This window comes from Mastacembelus armatus, chromosome 7, assembly GCF_900324485.2.
Source record: "Mastacembelus armatus chromosome 7, fMasArm1.2, whole genome shotgun sequence".
Classification (NCBI taxonomy): Eukaryota; Metazoa; Chordata; class Actinopteri; order Synbranchiformes; family Mastacembelidae; genus Mastacembelus; species Mastacembelus armatus.
In genome coordinates this window covers 23,994,233-24,013,542 of record NC_046639.1, presented here as the reverse complement: position 1 = coordinate 24,013,542, position 19,310 = coordinate 23,994,233, and the positions used below count along the sequence as shown (strand labels likewise).

The following is a 19,310-nucleotide window of genomic DNA, read 5'->3' as shown; positions in this document are numbered from 1 at the left end:
AAGTGGTGACATCTAGAGATTATTGACCATTTTCCCAGGAACATATCTGATTAGTGCTGGGCTGGAGCCCACAGGCCAACCTTTAATCATGTCATCATGGTTAAAGAAATAATTCTTGCCCAGACCTTGTCACCCAATTATTGCTACTGCTGCTGTGAAGCTTCTATTCTTTTTTCTTTACTGGTATCCAGTGTGATTCCACCACTGTTTGTAACAGTAGTTGTTAAACATTGTTCACATTCTTGTTTCTGACCTCCTTTGTATACACTGTTACCACGCTGACCATGAATTCTTAATAAGCTCAACAGCTGCAGTGATGGTCCTGGGGTAGTATGTTTCCACTCCTCACCACCGACCTTTTTCTGTAACCAAAGAACATGCACGCCGGACATATTATCATTGTGGACATTGCTACGGTAGTCACTCTGAAAATCCCTTGTCATCACACCCTCAGGATGTCACAGGAATTATCATGGTGTTGCACAACATGTGAAAAGACATGACAGAGAAAAAATAGGACACATGGCAGAGTATTGGCCTGTATGTTTGTTTTTTTTTTTTTACTTCAATCAGCCTACTTTTGCTTAGTTTGTAGGAAGCATAAGGACATAAATAGAGGTTAGAGATCATCTAGTGATTCTGATTAAAATGAGAGAAAGTTGCTGTGTGGATTGCACCACTTTATTTTGACCAAAACAGTAAAGAATTACAGAACATGGCCATTCCAGCTGTGTGGCTTGGCAACTGGTTAGCAGTTTAATTCAGCTTGTTGGTATTTCCACAGTAGAAATTATATGTCTGATTTACTGGAAATTGAAAAGCTTCCAGCTTGTAACTCATAATGATTCACCATATGGCACACTTACAGTTATGTTGCACCAGAGCTGTATTATTGTGAAAGGCAGAACTGCCCAGGCCACACCAAAACCCAGTCCAGTGTAGTCTAAATGATGAGGATGAAACTCTAAATGAGTCTGTTTTATTTCAACTTAGATCTCATTTTTGTAGTTCTGGATATGCAAGTCATTTGTGAAAAGAAAGAAAGATGAGTTGGACAATCACATTGGTAGAGATAAGCCTAAATAAAAGATCAAAGGTTTAATAAGCTGAAATAACCCTTTAAACAAAAACTAGGCCAAAGCCAATACCAGAATGGATAAAACTGTATTTAGGACAAGGACCAAAACAGATTTATGAACAGTGTACATACTGTATCTTTGAAATGTCAAAATAATGATTTATGGTTCTAAGTGCACTGGATTTATCAGCAGGAAGTCTACTCTTAAGATAATTACTGTACAGACACTGGAAAATAATTCCTTGACTTGTCAACAGCACCAGGTAGAAACAGTAAACATTTAATAGATTATTAGTCAATACAAGCACAAGCCTGAAGCTTTGCTCCCATTTAACTTTCTAAACATGCAATGAGCCTATGGAGTATAGACTCACTATGTCACTGCAGAGCTGTCTTTCCTGCTCCCTGTCCTGGACTCTTCCAGGTGGGGGAGCGTTTGGCTCGATATGATGTGGAGAAACGATGTGCCATTGAAAAGGAAGACTATGACCTGGCCAAGAAGAAGAAGGAGCTGATGGAGGAGTACAGAAAGAGTGTCTATCAACAGCTGGAGGTCCACAACTTGCTAGACATGACGATGGTCAGTAACCAGCCAATGGTGGTGATGTAACATCACATGGACTGTTGGGTGTGATGGAAAGATACACCGTGTGGTGATATGGAAACATACTCCTTTAGAGTATGTGCATTGTACAGTTAAGTACGGATCTAATAATAATGCATCCTACCTAAATCGGCTTCTGTTCTGTCTTTTCACCGTGTCACAGATCGCGAGGGTAGCAGATTCATCCCCAGCCCAAGATCCTCCCTCCCTTCTTCCTTCTCCGCATCACTGTTCAGTCCCCACCACTCCTCTCGTTCCCACAGGCACATTCAGAAAGGGGAAGGGAACCAGTGATTCTCATAACCAACAGTCAGATGTAGAAAGTGTGGCACCCAAACTTAACAGCCATGCTGACATGCCCTGTACCCCTGCTGCTGTACCCGAGATTGAGGTAAGGACTAAGTTGTCAAATGTGTTGAAAATCCAGCACATCACAACATCTTTATAAGCCCAGATTTGTTGAAAATGGTCAGTGATGACAAACCTAATGTTCAGTTCATATGTTAGTTGTAAATTGCTACACCTGCAATTACTTCTGTATGTATTCAATTCTTGTATAGTTGATAAAATAATCTAGCCTAGTATAGCACCTTGGGAACACCTCCTGCCCTTAAGCCACCAGTGTTGGAACATGGTGCACATAGGGAGATATTGTCCAGCGGGGGCTTCTTATTCTTTACTCACCACCTACTGAGACTGGCCCTACTGCAGGTTTGGGTTTCACTATTTAATTAAAAGCGTCCAACAGTTGGCTGACTCCAGCGGCTGCCAACCTGGCCTCAAGGCAGGGCTTTAAGCCTTGTACAAGGCAGCAGGTTGCCAGTTGGCCCAGGGTCACTGGAGACTGCGCTGACTGGATGGGGCTTATGTTTGTATAGATGGGGTTAAATATTCATTATTCTCATGATGGTGAATGATAATGTCTTTTTCAGTGATCACATGAAACTAGTGAGAGTTAGTGAAAAGAACAAGTGTGGTGAGGTGATACATTTTTAAAAGGATGGTCACCCTATTCACTGTAGATCAGTTTTCTTAAACTAAGGGACATCTCTAAAGATTTTGGGTACTGAGAAACACATATGCAGTACACATAGCAAAATAACATTTTAAAAGTGTGACAGTTGTATAATGTATATACATATTAAATATTGTTGTGACAGGAGACCAGTGTACCTTATGATGAAAGGCCACTTCCAACCCTTCAGAGGAAAGACCAGCCACTGGAGGCTATTCAGAGCCCCGCAGAACAGCATGCCCACCAACCTGACACCCACATGAGTGTACCCAGCCCTGAGATTAGCTGTGAGCCAGAGCTGTCTGAGAAGGCCCAGAGAGAGGCTGGCCTTCCAATAGAGGTTTATGGTGAAAGTCTGGTAAGAAAAAATGAAGTGGATGGATGAAGTGTTTTTGGCTAAATAAGGGTTTTATTTTCTACATATGTACTCAAAAAATACTTTTTTGCTATTCCTTCAGGACATCAAGTAGGGTGTTCTCACTCCCTCTCTCCATAGCCTGATTATACTCTCAGCCTAAAATCTGCTTAGCACTGTGTTATTTAATGTACCTGCAAACTTGTGGCACTGGTGTCAGGTGAAACATGGAAGTGTGTGTCAAAGTGTAGGTGGTTTATTCAGAACTTTTTTTGCCCAAAACGGTTTCCTTCGGCACAACGGGAATATTTGAACTGGCAAAGCGAACTAGCTAGCAGAGGATAAAATGTCATGTACACCTACAAGGTGGTAATCCATCCTGTCACCAATCTAAAACTATTTAAACAAGCTGCGTGTCCCAAGAGGCAAGCCTATGTAAAGGTGGAACAGTTACTACGACACTAACAGTGATCCTGTGTTGCACTGATGTATATGACATAGAAAGCTGAAACAAAACAAAATAAAATAATTGCACTATTCATACAAAATTTTAGAATTTAGCTCCCCGTAAAGAGCAAAATCTTTCTACAAACCAAAGACTGACATGGGTTAAAGGCCACCATCTTGTCTGAAGCCAGTCTGGTATTCACCAAGGAGAATAGACAGTTATGTGGAACCAAGGGGAACTGCAGAGCGGGATGATATTTTCTATGGGTTTTCTACTATGGGCCACATTTTACACACCATTTGTGGTCATTTGATTTATTGATGACATAAAACATTTTGATTAGTGCATTTTGATTTGATTTAAAAGATCCTTGTCAAATGTTTAGTTTAAAAGAACATCTCCAGATGCATGGCTTTGTAATATATTATTTTTATACACAAAATTTCTATTCACTCTCCTGTAGTTTTCTAATGATTGATATATGTGTTCTCATTCTGCCCCATTGCCCTTTTTTTGCCAGGTGGCTGGGGTGTATTCCAAAACCTGGTCCTACAGAGAGGAGGCTCTTCTGGCTGTGTACAAGAGGCTTTTGGTGGTATCACCCACCATGCCAAAGGAGGAGCTGAGAAACATGATAAGAGCTGCAGTCTTCCTGGTTAAGAAGGCCCTCCTGGATAAAGTATCATCAGTAAGTTAATTTCTCAAAATACTATTGCCAAAATTGTCTTGGTGTGAATGCTATGAATATTCATGTTAAATGAACAAACAAGTCTTATTAAGGCATACTGGATGTGTTTAGTTTGTCACTGTCTGAGCGTTCTGTAAATCATGTTCTCTGGATACTTGTTGCAAACAGAACTAACATTCATGTTGTTAAAAGCTAAGCACACAATCTGACATACACATCCTTAACAGTGTTCCCCCTGAGCTGACCAAAAAGGCACAACAAAGACTTTTTCTAAGATTTCTCAGGAACAATAATCTTGCACAGGAACTGCTTGTATTTTTCTACTGCTCCTCCATAGAGAGCATTTTAACGCACTGTATCTGTGTGGTTCTCCAGCTGTACAGCTGCTAAGAGGAATTCACTGAAGAGAGTCGTCAACACAGCACAGAAGGTCATCGGCTTCCCCCTCCCCCCTATGGAACACCTTTATAATTCCCCATTGCCTCCTGATGGCCCAGAACTTTCTCAGAGACCCATGCCACCCTGGTCATTCTATTTTTGAACTGTCACCCTCAGATCACTGAAAACTCAGACTAACAGACTCAAGAACATGTATATGTGCCTTTCCAATATAAATTTACCTGGTAAACACAAATGTCTACAAATGATGGTGATAATGCACTTTAGCTGTAGCATCATTAGTTCCACTGTCTAATGGATGTGTCTGGTCAGCTATTTACTGAGTATAAAAAAACTTTATAAATCTTGATCCAACAAATTCCATTCTCAGCTACTGATTGCCACTTTCCATCTGCATACTAACCAGCTCAAACTAAACATTGCCAGTCTGCTAAAATCCATTAAGTTTGGTGTTAAAACACCACTGCTTGTCCCCCTCAGGTTTTCCAGGCCTCTTTGAAGCTGCTGCGGTTACTGCTGAGCCAGTCTATCCCAGGTTTGGGGTTGGGCAGGACTGAGGTGACCTATTGCCTTGAGCAGACCTGGCCAAACCTGCTTGCCAGGACTGGAGAGTCAGCCATCCGCCTGCGTGCTGCATCCAGTGACTTCATACAGGTATTGTGAAACTTTGTTTGTCACAAATTGATTTGGTTAGCCTATCCCCGCCTTGTGCTTCCAAACACGTCAGCAGCTTTCTTATCAAAAGCACTCATGGTAACATCTAACATAAAATGTGTGCAATTCTCTACTGATTTGTTTATGGTTATTATAGCAGGTGTTACACAAGGAAGCAATAGAAACATTTTTAAGTTGATGAGTCAGGCCTACATAAAAGTTACATGCACCAATAACCCTCCAAATTACCATACAAACCCATAAATGCAAATAAGGAGTATGAATATTTACATTACAGGTATGCTAGATGAGTCTGAGAGTACCAATTACCATTCATGTTCAAAGATAAGAAGATGATCTTACAATGGTGACGCTACCATGACGCTCCCCATATCTCATAGCTCGTCATAAAGAGCACAATTTCTCACAAACGTCAGACTGCCATGGGTTAAATTGCCATCAGAAATAGTCTGGTATCAATTTTAGAGAATGAAAAGGAAGGAGAAATGTGACATAGATATTTTTTTAAACCTCAAAGATAAAAAAAAAAAAAAAGGAAAGCTGGGGATATGATTTAAGAGATGATGTTTTGAGCTGGAGGACAACATTTTTTTTGAATTTTTAAACATTTTTTTAAAAGCTGGTATGTCAAAAAAGTACAAAATGAAGGTATGTGAGAAACAGCAAATAGGTTGCTATAAGTAATCCAACATCTCCACCTAAATGATGCTAAAATAATCCTAACTAAAGCTCTTCCTTGTTGTTCTTGCTAGATGTATTCATCTCAGGAAAAGTGAAGTAAATGAGCATTTGCTGTGTAGAACCTGTCAGTGTGCTTATTCATGGGTGTGTGTTTTTGTATGTTGTAAGGGACGTTGTCCATGAACCACATTAGCTCATGGACTTAGATCACGACTGTGCAGACCATTACGACCAGTCTCATCCCTCTGAAAGCATCGCTCAGCCCTTGGATCTGTTCAGACCGCCATCAGAGCAATAACTGAATGCATCTGTGTGTGTTGAGGACAAATTCTATGTTTTAGTTTTTTTCCATGTGGATGGTGTGTCCCCTATATTTCCACCATACATTCCACTCACCTGAGCAGGCTAAATAGCATACAACTTTTTCAAGAGCCTTCTTGTATCTACTTTAATTGTACACTTGTATTCTCTGTCATGACTTGTCTTTTTGCCAGATGCTTATGTTGGATGACTAATTACTATGTGTAGGACTACAGATACGGTTTGTTGAGGATTACAGAACACGTTTCATTTAAAGATATAGGTCAACAATGACAATGAGTGACTGTAACCTTGTAAATTTCATTGAATCTTTCTCATGTCATCCATTTAGGAAATTGCTGTTTTGAAAGATGTACGGGCTCTGCAGGTAATTCCCACTGAGCTGGTGAAGACTTTTAGGTCCAACTTTCCCTCTCGTCTGGCTCAGAGCCGTGCCGAGCTGCTTCAAAAGCTTCTCGCTGAACTGGGTACACAGAACTCAGGCTTCACTCTGGAAAACGTCATGACGGTATACCACCTAGTAGAAGTGAATGCATGTTACAATGTTTGCATCCTTTATTAATTTATTTTGTCTGAAGCCTGAAGAGCAGCTTTGGCTGGAATCACATTATAAACCTGTTAGCTTAAGATTAAGTAGCTTATTATCCCGTGAATCAGTGCTTTTTTTCATCTAAAACTAAATTTAGACACTGCGACTCCAAAACTCTCAGAGTATGGAAAGCAACCGCAGCTTGGGCTGCTATTGTGTTCTTTATCTCGAGAGAATATAATAAGTATCTCATCGTCTTGAGGAGCTGAACAGTGCAAGCAGGGCAGTGTTCGGCTTTCATACTCTAAGACTTTGTTCTGTGTCCTAAAACTGGTTCTGGCTTTTCAACCGTGTGAGAAGTATTCTGACTTGAATTGTTTAGGGACACCCTAAACAATTCAAGTGTAAGTCTTTGAAATACTTTTGAAAATGTACTAAATATAACTGCCATGTAAACAACAAAAAAGTCCTTGTAGGTCAAAATCAGGCGTTGATTGGATTGATTTCTAAACTGTTTTCATGTCAACTTTCCAGTCACTTTTTCCAGCCTAGAAATAGCAATTATGACTTACCTTCTGTTGCATGGTAGCACTGTACTGTACCAGACATATACACTAAGAGGCATCAAACTGATTTTCCATTGCATTTGGCTTAATAATTATGGTGCAGCTAACTAAAAGGGGCTCACTCTGCTCATTCAGTTCACCCAAACACACTGTCAGTAAACTTTAGTCAGTTGAGATAATGTTGTCACAGTTGACATCTACTTTATGTCTCTTGCAGTCCTCTGGTTCCCAGCAGTGACCTAATATCTGCTTGTAAATGATACAACTGTTGACCAGGCTGAACAAGACAATGTCCCATCCCTTCCTCTCTAGTTTATGGCCAGTTCTCCTCCCATCCCCCTCATGTCAGCCGTCCTCGTGACTCTTTGTCAATGAGAGCAAATTAGTGGGTTGCCCCTTCTTTTGAAGCTGAAGGCACACAGGTGGCAGTGGGTGGAGCGTATTTGTAATTTTGTGCATGCTTGCTCAGTGCCAGTCTGCTTTATGTTGCCTGTCTCCTGTGTTTGCTTGGGAAACATTTCCAGTCTGGATAAAGATGTGTCAGGATTGTACTCTATTCTACAACTTGCCTTCTGTCCTGACCATCGCATACAGCAGTTTGATGTGAAATGTGTAAGAGTTGTTTTAACTAAACCTTAGGTGTAAAATCACACTCAAGTTTTGGTTCTATATGCCTCCCAGTTTACAACACATAGTTTCCTTTTCTGAGACGAACCTACGCTCACACACAAACATATAAAACTATTCATATCTGCTCATGGCATATTATTGCCTCATCTTAATGCTCTTTTGGGATCCCTGGTCAACAAAATAACACTGTGCCAATCAGCAATTTATCTGTAGTTTGCCTCAACATTATCTAGAGCAAATAATAATCTGTCATTAACTTAAGACACTTTGTATATCACTGTGCCTTTAAAGCAACAAAAATCAAGGATCCAAAACATTTTTAGAACCTTGGGAGTTTTGTACACAGTGCCCATGGCCTCAGTTATTGTATCTCTGTTGACAGGCAGTTTCAAATGTGAGTGTAAGTTTAGACTCTCCTTAAGTTGTACTTAGAGATAGACACACCTGATAAGAAAGGCTCAGTATGTGGCAGCCAAGAAAAAAAGTCTCAACCTTAAATTCCACAATCAAACCTCTATTTGTTTGCAGAGATTCAGCCCCACAAATATGTGCAAAGGCCTGCACATTGTACTGTGGTGCCTTTTGTCTGTAGAAGATTTAAACAAAGACATTGCACAATAGACACAGGTTATCTTTCACTTTACTGAATATGCTCAAGAAACATAAATTCACACCTGAAACCAATGCTAGTATCCATTTTCATGAACTCATTCACCTTATGTGAATTGCCCTTTTGATAGCTACAGTATTAGCTTAGCTATGGTTTGAGCATTTTTCCTTTTGAATTTGGTGATCTGCTCTAAGGAGGGAACAACATTAGAAAATGCTGTGATTAAATATCATGTAATTACAGTGAGAAGTGGACGAATAATAGCAAGCTGTCTCTGAGCTTGTTGACTGTTGAATGGGTGGCCTATATACACGGGTTACCTGGATGTTCATATCTTTTACTGACAGGGTAGCCATTGTGTTGCGACTGTCTTCATGGAGACTATGTTAGGTAATGGGCTTGTTTTGTCATGGTGTATTTTTTTTCTTGAAGGACTTCCTCAGCAGTGTTCATTAATCAACTTCACGTTTACTACACACTGCTCCTAAAATGTTCTGCTTGTTGGAATTTACACTTGGAAAAACCTAGGAATTGTTTGGAATCCATCTGAAGTTAAAAATAAGGGCTCAAGGTTTGAACCCTAAATGACTCCAAATGTCATGACTACATGTGCACACAAAAATAGAAAACAACCAAAAAACAATAGCTGATGAATGAAATTAATTTTATAATTTTTATGTGTATGCACCACAACTGCAATAACGCCTTCTTTCATCCTGTTGCTTTCCTGTGATGCAGTCTGAAATTAGTTGTTGCCCTCATGTGCACAGGTAAAAAGTCATTATATAAAAAAAAAAAAAAAAAAAATCTTACTTGTAGTTCCAAATACATGTCATAATAACCATACAGTCAAATCTCTGCTATATGTTCGCATTAATAGTAAGTAGCCTGTTTTCCCTCCATCAGTTCTGTACAGCGGCATTGGAGCATAGTTCATCGACAGTTCGAGAGCTGGCAGTGCGCATCATCTTATCTATGTACCAGCAGCATCGAAGTGCTGTTCTCAGCTACCTTCCACCCAACGATGCAGCCGTACGGAAGAGCTTCCTCTACAAGACCCTCTTTGATGGCTTTGCCAAGATTGATGGAAAGCTGGTGGAGACTCAGGCAAGAACTGTTCTTTTTTTTTCCTTTACTGCAAATGAATCTTTTACGGAAACTTTACATTTTCTTCACTGAAAGAGGAGCCTTAAAAATACGTGAAAGCAGATGGTAGGTAGACAGTACAACTACTACCAATGGCAGATGGGTGGACTCTTTTTGGAGGAGACTACATGACATCATGTCCTGTTTATTTTCTTAAACTGAGTAACGAAGAAGACGGGGTGAGGTTTCAAGTTACACAGGCAGCTGCAGTAATTGTCTTATTTGCCAAAGCTTGCTCAGACAGTACACTGTACTGTGTGTGAAACTGTACAAGTGGCAAACTTTTTTATATTATTAATGACACAAAATTAGGTTTTGTCTACTAGTGTATTCACAGTGGAGCTAATAACCAAGTCTGCATGTGTTCCAAAGATGGCATCATGCGAAATAGTTTTAACAGAAAGACTTGTGTGGTGACAAAGCTCTAGTTCTTAGTGAGAACTACGCTTCCCATTACATAATGGTCATGCTGTTGAATAGCACTCAGCTGTGTGAGTTGTCGCCAACACAACCACATCACATCAGTGCGAGTCCACAGAGCTGGACACTGTGGCACTTTAATAGAATGAAATTAAATGCAAACTGGTTTGCTGAGCAGGCAAGTGTGAATTTAAGTTGTAATATTTTTCAAGTGATAAAGAAATTGAGAGAAGGGGGACATGATAGCCAAATAGCTCTAAGAGGCTGATGGCATGTCACTTTTCACCCAGACTTTGAAGAGGGGAGGCAGTCAGCAGCAGGACCAAAGGGAGAAGGAGGAGATCAACTCTCTTCAGGAGCAGCTGGCTGCCTTGAAAGAGATCACTGTAGGTGGAGCTGTCATCAGTCTGCAGTTACATCACCTCTTGTAATTGCTACTCATTTGTATTTATGTCACCACAGACTTTGTATTTGTTGTCTACATGACTATGCACTGAGGTATTCACATGTACAAATAAGAACAGTGCACGTAATATAAAGGTCTGGGAAAGTGAGTCGTTCATTAAAACTCTTGTCTGAAGTCGCTGTTAAAGTTGTATATAGCTCTCCATCATCTTAGCATCTCTTTTGACTGTCTGGAATCTTTTTTTAAATACCTATTAATACTTCTCTGTCTCTTTGTGAAGGAAAAGGGCAATGAAAGCACCAAAGGACAAATGGTCAAAAAAGAAGCTCCCAGAGTTGGGAAAGAGAGCCAGAAATCTGGCAAAGCAAGTGCGTACACATGTTCACTATGGATAGACACATAAGACCTCAGTTCCTACTCACACTAAAATATTCTAGTAGAGAACATCTTTATATAGTGACCATTTTATTTTACAGTATTGCAAACAGCACCATGGTCCTGATGTACTCTTTTGAAACATGCAAACGCTATAAGTGATGCTTACAAATGTGACCTGGAGCTACACTGCTCCATTTGCAGGCAACTTAACAATGGGACAAAATATGCAAGTATCTTGCTGATTACTTGCTGAAGGTACTTTAGTTATAGTGAGGTGTTATTACCTTTGACATTATCTGTATTCCAAGCCTGACATAAGTGAATAACTATTACCCAGGTATAGAGCTCTATTAAAGCCTAAGTTGAATCTACCTCTAAATCAGTTTTAAGTTTTGTGAAGTCTTTTTGTGTAGCAGTGCTGGAACACATTTGGTTGGGGCTTGAAATTGTGGCCTTCAGTCAGTACAGTATTGACAAGTAAAAGATACTGTCCTTTTTCATTTCCAGTCACAAAAGTACCCCAGAACAAGATAACAGACAGCCAACAATCTATCAACTATCTTGACAAGTAAGTAACTCGTCACCCAGTGGAGATTTTCAAAAGCCATTGGGATTATAGGAAAACGCAAAAAAGGATGTGATACTCAAACTGACCTAGACTCGCTTTCACAGATTTGGTGTTTTTGTGGTTTTCACACTTTTTCGACTGAGGTGTTAATTTACTTTGCATTCTGTGTATTATTTCACGTCATTATTTTCCAGTACTAATGCCAGTTCTTTTAGAAGATCCACTCTGATCCGACTGTCTTTTTATACTTTCTGTTTCAGTTTGTGTATATTCTGTGACAAAAAGGACGAGTCATTCACAGAAGATGGATTGGACCTTCACTACTGGAAACACTGTCCTATGCTGCAACGCTGCGATGAATGTAGACAGGTAGATTATTACGTCTCTAGACGGTTTGGTACTTTTTAGAATTCTCCTGAAGATATCTGGCCGACTGTTGACTCCCCACCTCATGGAGCATGAAAGCTTTCTTTACAAGTCTGCATCGTGTTTACAGGTAGTTGAGATAGCCAGTCTCACAGAGCACCTACTGGGTGAATGTGAAAGCAGGTCCAAGTTCAGTCAGTGCCCACACTGCTCAGAGGCTGTTGTCACTGAGGATCTGGCTCGCCATGTCCAGGGTCCAGCCTGCAACCGTGAGTTCTCTAACTTTTTTCATGTCTTTGAAACCCCTGAAAATGTTTTAAATATTGAAAATCCCTTTTACTAACATGGTATCTTCTCTGTTGAGCCTGTACTACAGCCAGCTACATATCTTTCTTTCTGGGGGGTATTTTCAGTGTGGCCTTCATCCAGACAACACATGCTCAGTTTCATGTCCAGAATGTTGTCTTTATTATTATTAGTCTAACACTTTTTGGATACTTCAAAGTGACTAAGTTTAACTTTTAACGTGCTAATACAGCAGCCTGTCAAGCTAGCAGGCTTCCTAGCTGAAGGTTAGCAGGTCAGAAGTTTATTAACCTTTGGCAAATCTTGAAATAGCACCTTCCAAACTGAAACTGATTGTCTTCCTGCCACACAGGGAGTATCTGATTGCGTACAGCTAAACTTGATATTATCCATTTGACCCATAATAATAATAAGAAGAAATTCATCTCTTCTACATCTAACATCAACATATTTCCCTTGGGCATCAGTCTTAAGATTGAGCTTAAAATTCAGATGTATTTTAACCAAGACAATAAGTGTACAGCACAAAGTTGCACTGGAGTCCAAGTTTGGATCTCCTTGGCACCCTTTATGATCCATATTTTAAGTAAACCACTTTGATTCATTTGTGCATGTGCAAGATAAAAGTTTGTGCTTGCACCAAGTTAGGCGATGCACTTTAAAGCATGGCTTCAGTAATTCGCAGGTTATGAGCATTATGCATCGGGAGTGACATCATTATGAAGCACAGATGTGAACAAAGGTTCACAATATAAAAGTTAAAAATTAATGAGACCACTGTGGAGTGATGTAGGCATTAAAAAGGGAATAAACATGAATAAACATGCTTTTTTATGTAATTTTCTTTTACCTAGTAATCTTCTTACCTTGAAAAATGTTTCATTTACAATCTGACTGCTGAAGTCTGCTCTTCTTTCAGATTATTCTGTTTTCTTACTATGTTTTACTATTACTGTACCTAGAATTTAAAATAAGAGGCCAACTGCATCAGTGAGATACATTTTTAGAACCAGTTCCTCTTAATATTCTTATGATAATAAATAATCGACACAGTCTTTAATATCACTGTAAACATCAAGTCTCACTTCTCTTTTTGGTTAAATGTGCGAAACCAGAAATTTAATTTTGTCAGAATAAAATGTGTTTACCCAAGTGTTTCCAGTCCTCAAAGGTGCATTAAAGTTGTTCTTCTTTGGTGTAATTTTATCATTTCTCTGGGGGACCTCTCAGGGGACTTTCTCTGTGAGTGTATAACAGCAGCTTACAAGTGTCGTGTTTCTGTTTCAGCCCCCGTTTCTGCTAAAGGCTCTAACCACTGTCCTTTGTGTCACAGCAACTTCATGCCTGGAGAAGAGGTGAGCATTTATACATATTACACAAGAGAGAGTCATTGATACCAGCTGCATCACCCCCATCTCTCTCACTGTGTTCTGTTGTGAAACAGTAGTTAGATAAAAAACAAAAATGCACGTGGCATAAGCAGCAGAATTAGCTTTGATTTGCACAAACGCACTTTTTGCTTGGTGGCTGTAGCATATTATTTAAAATGAAGTGTGTCACATGTACAGAGCTGCTTCCTAGATACTAAAAGAGTCACATGAACCTAAAAAAGAAAAAGACGGTGGATATGAACTTCACTCTGAGCTTTTCTGATTTCTTTATTTTATAAACAGAAACTAGACAGCAGCTAATAATGGGGTTGAGGAGGTAACACACCATTGTTGGCCTTCAGACTTCAAAGGAGGAGAAACCTTTGTTCTTAACGGGCTGTGTCATTTGTGTGAGAATGCAATAAATGCAATTCACATTCTTCAGATTCTTTATTAGTTTAAGGAGAATTAAGGACATTACCAGGTTACATAAAACTTAATCATACTTTCCCTAAATATTTTTGTAGAAAACTGTGACTAGTATAATGCAGTTCTTGTGACACATAACAAAAATGAATCACTCATTTTGGTTAAGATTTCCTTTCTTAACACTTGGCCAGATGTATGTCATGTTGGTAAAGAGACAAGTAGAGGAATTTCCTATTACCGGTTTGATTTAGTGATAAATCTGCTAAATCTTTTCAGCAGACATTTTGATTTATAGCACAGGTGTAAATAATAAAGTATCAGTCATGGTATATTGTTCTGTTTCCAGTGTATTAAGGAGGCAGCATGCACAGTACAGGCACAGGCACATCTAAGTGGAATGCAGCTGTAGTTATTTATATTACCTACACACCTTCTGATTAGAGACTGACATTTTTTGGGAATCCTGTGACTCAAAGGATAAAGGATTCTGTTGTTTTTTTTTTTTTTTTTACTCTTCAGTGATCTCTGGTTGCTGGTTGGCTTCAGAAAGCCACCTAACCTTTGCATGATGTGTGTGGATTGACGCACTGTGTATACTGTTTTTAAGATGTGCAAGAAAAACAAAACACAGACTATTTTTGTGGGACTACAACCAGGCAAGAGTGAAAATTAACCCCCATGTCACCCTCTATTTCTGATGTAACATATTATTTGTTGTAAGAAAGGCCTGTTACTGTGCTTGTCTCATGTACATCATTAGTTGTAACTCGTTCGTGTTCAAAATCTGATTCACAACATGCAGCCTGTGACCTCACACACCCTAAAACATACAGTGAAAACTCACAGAAAGTCACACCCTTGTGCCAGAGCCCTGAGCATAAACCCTATGAAAGACTGCAGTGTTGGTGGGAGGGAGGGCAGCCATTTGGGCCTTGACTGGGCCTACAGTCACTCATGGTTGTCATGACTGAGAACATACCAGGGAGCGAAGCGGACTCACTGAGCTACTTTGTCTCTGTTCCAGGCCTGGAAGGCTCACCTCATGGGCAGAGAGGGCTGTAAACAAAACTCACGCAGGACTGTGGTGTCCCAAAGAACCCAGCCCGCACAAGGTAAAGCATTCATAGGCGCTGTGCTTACACCTACAGTATGTCCCCAACATCTAGTAAGAGCTATAAAAAGTGTCCATGTTTGTTGGTAAGAGTTTATGTTGCTGCTTTTCCCCTAAGGTTTCCATCCTAAAGCACATAAGGAGGAATATAGTGACAGATTAAAATTTGAGGCTGCTGTATTTTTATGTCAATTTCTAGTGATATATAACACCATTATTTGTTGTCAATGTGTAGCAGCAGTTAGTCAGTGTATTTACATTGCGTATCTGCCTCTTTATTGAGTTATCACTGGTACTGGCAGAGGCCGCCTTTATCTATAAATAAGTGATTCACAGAACACCATGTATGGACTGGATGTTAAGGGGGAGATAAATGCTGGTGCATGTGCACAGTCAAAGTAATAACATATTATCATGAATTTATGCCCAGATGACACTGTTGACTATCTAACTATCTTCTAGTCTTCCTGAGTACAACAGCATGGTGTCATGTTGGCGCACAGTGGGGATTTTAGAGTTTAAACAGATACACCAGTTTCTTCTGTGCAAATGTCATTTTGAACCAAACTGGTAATATTAAACCACATCTGTGGTTAACACCACTTAGCACAGGTGTGTTGTCACTTCAGCCTAGACCGGCATTTTAAGGATTAGAACTTTACGCCAGTGTAACAGCAATCACATCACAAATAAGGTGAGAAAAAGGATCAAAGTTAACCAGATACTATCTGACCACTCCCTTCTGGGCTGTTGACAAGCTCCAGTTATGGCCCCAGTAGGGTACACAATCAGACAATTTAAAGCAATGTGCATCTTTTTTAGTATTTCATTTTTAATACAAGAAAACATATTTTGTATATTGCTAGACACACACACACACACACACACACACATATATATATATACACATACATAGAGATATACAGTGGGTACGGAAAGTATTCACACCCCTTTAAATTTTTCACTCTCTGTGTCATTGCAGCTATTTGCCAAAATCAAAAAAGTACCAGGGAGCGAAGCGGACTCACTGAGCTACTTGTACATTAATGAGAAATTTTATTTCTCATTAATGTACACTCAGCACCCCATCTTGACAGAAAAAAACAGAAATGTAGAAATTTTTGCAAATTTATTAAAAAAGAAAAACTGAAATATCACATGGTCATAAGTATTCAGACCCTGTGCTCAGTATTGAGTAGAAGCACCCTTTTGAGCCAGTGCAGCCATGAGTCTTCTTGGGAATGATGCAACAAGTTTTTCACACCTGGATTTGGGGATCCTCTGCCATTCTTCCTTGCAGATCCTCTCCAGTTCTGTCAGGTTGGATGGTGAACATTGGTGGACAGCTATTTTCAGGTCTCTCCAGAGATGCTCAATTGGGTTTAGGTCAGGGCTCTGGCTGGGCCAGTCAAGAACGGTCACAGAGTTGTTCCGAAGCTACTGCTTTGTTATTTTAGCTGTGTGCTTAGGGTCACTGTCCTGTTGAAAGGTGAACCTTCAGCCCAGTCTGAGGTCCTGACCATTCTGGAAGAGGTTTTCTTCCAGGATATCTCTGTACTTGGCCACATTCATCTTTCCTTCAATTGCAACCAGTCGTCCTGTCCCTGCAGCTGAAAAACACCCCCACAACATGATGCTCCCACCACCATGTTTCACTGTAGGGATTGTGTTGGGCAGGTGATGAGCAGTGCCTGGTTTTCTCCACACATACCGCTTAGAATTAACGCCAAAAAGTTCAATCTTGGTCTCATCAGACCAGAGAATCTTATTTCTCATAGTCTGGGAGTCCTTCATGTGTTTTTTGGCAAACTCTATGCGGGCTTTCATGTGTCTTGCACTGAGGAGAGGCTTCCGTCGGGCCACTCTGCCATAAAGCCCCGACTGGTGGAGGGCTGCAGTGATAGTTGACTTTGTGGAACTTTCTCCTATCTCCCTACTGCATCTCTGGAGCTCAGCCACAGTGATCTTTGGGTTCTTCTTTACCTCTCTCACCAAGGCTCTTCTCCCACGATTGCTCAGTTTGACTGGACGGCCAGGTCTAGGAAGAGTTCTGGTCATCCCAAACTTTTTCCATTTGAGGATTATGGAGGCCACTGTGCTCTTAGGAACCTTGAGTGCTGCAGAAATTCTTTTGTAACCTTGGCCAGATCTGTGCCTTGCCACAATTCTGTCTCTGAGCTCCTTGGGCGGTTCCTTCGACCTCATGATTCTCATTTGCTCTGACATGCACTGTGAGCTGTAAGGTCTTATATAGACAGGTGTGTGCCTTTCCTAATCAAGTCCAATCAGTTTAATTAAACACAGCTGGACTCCAATGAAGGAGCAGAACCATCTCAAGGAGGATCAGAAGAAATGGACAGCATGTGAGTTAAATATGAGTGTCACTGCAAAGGGTCTGAATACTTATGACCATGTGATATTTCAGTTTTTCTTTTTTAATAAATTTGCAAAAATTTCTACATTTCTGTTTTTTTCTGTCAAGATGGGGTGCTGAGTGTATATTAATGAGAAATAAAATGAACTTTTTTGATTTTGGCAAATGGCTGCAATGACACAAAGAGTGAAAAATTTAAAGGGGTCTGAATACTTTCCGTACCCACTGTACATATACATATACATATACATATACAAAAAAATTCCCGTCTCACCCCTATGGGTGGTGTGTCTTCCTCAATCTCGGGTCCTCTACGAGAGGCCTGGGAGTTTTGAGGGTTCTTCGCAGTATCTTAGCTGTTCCTAGCACTGCGCTCTTCTGGACTGAGATCTCTGATGTTGTTCCTGGGATCTGTTGAAGCCGCTCTCCCAGTTTGGGGGTCACAGCCCCAAGGGTGCCGATTACCACGGGGACCACTGTTGCCTTCACCTTCCACATCTTTTCTACTTTCAGCCCTTGGTATTTCTCCAGCTTCTCATGTTCCTTCTTTCTGATGTTGCTGTCACTTGGGATCGCTACATCTACCACTACGGCTTTCTTCTGTTGTTTGTCCACCACTACTATGTCCGGTTGGTTAGCCATCACCTGTTTGTCGGTCTGTATCTGGAAGTCCCACAGGATCTTAGCTCGGTCATTCTCCCTCACCTTTGGAGGCGTGTCCCATTTTGACCTTGGGACCTCCAGCCCATACTCGGCACAGATGTTCCTGTACACTATGCCGGCCACTTGGTTATGGCGTTCCATGTACGCTCTGCCTGCTAGCATCTTACAACCTGCTGTTATGTGCTGGATTGTCTCAGGGGCATCTTTGCACAGCCTGCACCTGGGGTCCTGCCTGGTGTGGTAGATCCCGGCCTCTATCGATCTTGTGCTCAGGGCCTGTTCTTGTGCCGCTACGATCAGTGCCTCTGTGCTGTCTTTCAGTCCAGCTTTTTCCAGCCACCAGTAGGACTTTTCGATATCAGCCACTTCTTGTATCTGTCGGTGGTACATGCCGTGCAGGGGTTTGTCCTGCCATGATGGTTCTTGCTCTTCGTCCTCTGCATCGGGCTTCTGTTGCCTGAGATATTCACTAAGTATTCCATCACTTGGGGCCATATTCCTGATGTACTCATAGATCTTGGCCGTTTCATCTTGGATGGTGGCCCTGACGCTCACCAGTCCCCGGCCTCCTTCCTTCCTCTTAGCGTACAGTCTCAGGATGCTGGATTTGGGGTGAAGTCCTCCATGCATTGTGAGGAGCTTCCTTGTCTTGACATCAGTGGCTTCTATGTCCTCTTTTGGCCAGCTTATTATGCCAGCGGGGTATCTGATGACCGGCAGGGCGTAGGTGTTGATGGCTTGGACCTTGTTCTTCCCATTTAGCTGACTTCTTAGGACTTGCCTTACCCTCTGTAGGTATTTGGCTGTGGCTGCTTTCCTTGCGGCTTCTTCCTGGTTCCCATTTGCCTGTGGGATTCCAAGGTACTTGTAGCTGCCCTCAACATCCGCTATGCTGCCTTCTGGGAGTTCAACTCCTTCAGTCCTGACAACTCTCCCTCTCTTTGTTATCATTCGACCACACTTGTCCAGTCCGAATGACATTCCAATGTCGTTGCTGTATATCCTGGTGGTATGGATCAGTGAGTCGATGTCTCGTTCAGTCCTGGCATACAGCTTGATGTCATCCATGTACAGGAGGTGGCTGATGGTTGCCCCATTTCGCAGTCGGTATCCGAAGCCAGTCTTAGTGATGATCTGGCTGAGGGGGTTCAGGCCTATGCAGAACAGCAGCGGG

The 19,310-nt window shown here is 41.0% G+C and overlaps 1 protein-coding gene across 2 annotated transcripts in view; it reads left to right on the top strand.

Annotated features, from left to right (window-relative positions):
* Positions 1–19,310, top strand: part of cep104 (centrosomal protein 104) — a 28,973-nt gene that overhangs the window by 5,811 nt on the left and 3,852 nt on the right. For both annotated transcript variants that reach the window (XM_026333251.1, XM_026333252.1), the window contains exons 8-21: positions 1,503–1,658; positions 1,846–2,073; positions 2,843–3,055; positions 4,021–4,188; positions 5,068–5,241; positions 6,596–6,772; positions 9,506–9,706; positions 10,456–10,551; positions 10,852–10,939; positions 11,457–11,517; positions 11,778–11,886; positions 12,014–12,152; positions 13,477–13,544; positions 15,013–15,100. In XM_026333251.1, coding sequence (XP_026189036.1) covers positions 1,503–1,658; positions 1,846–2,073; positions 2,843–3,055; positions 4,021–4,188; positions 5,068–5,241; positions 6,596–6,772; positions 9,506–9,706; positions 10,456–10,551; positions 10,852–10,939; positions 11,457–11,517; positions 11,778–11,886; positions 12,014–12,152; positions 13,477–13,544; positions 15,013–15,100 — 1,966 coding nt within the window. The remainder of the gene's footprint in view (positions 1–1,502; positions 1,659–1,845; positions 2,074–2,842; positions 3,056–4,020; positions 4,189–5,067; positions 5,242–6,595; positions 6,773–9,505; positions 9,707–10,455; positions 10,552–10,851; positions 10,940–11,456; positions 11,518–11,777; positions 11,887–12,013; positions 12,153–13,476; positions 13,545–15,012; positions 15,101–19,310) is intronic.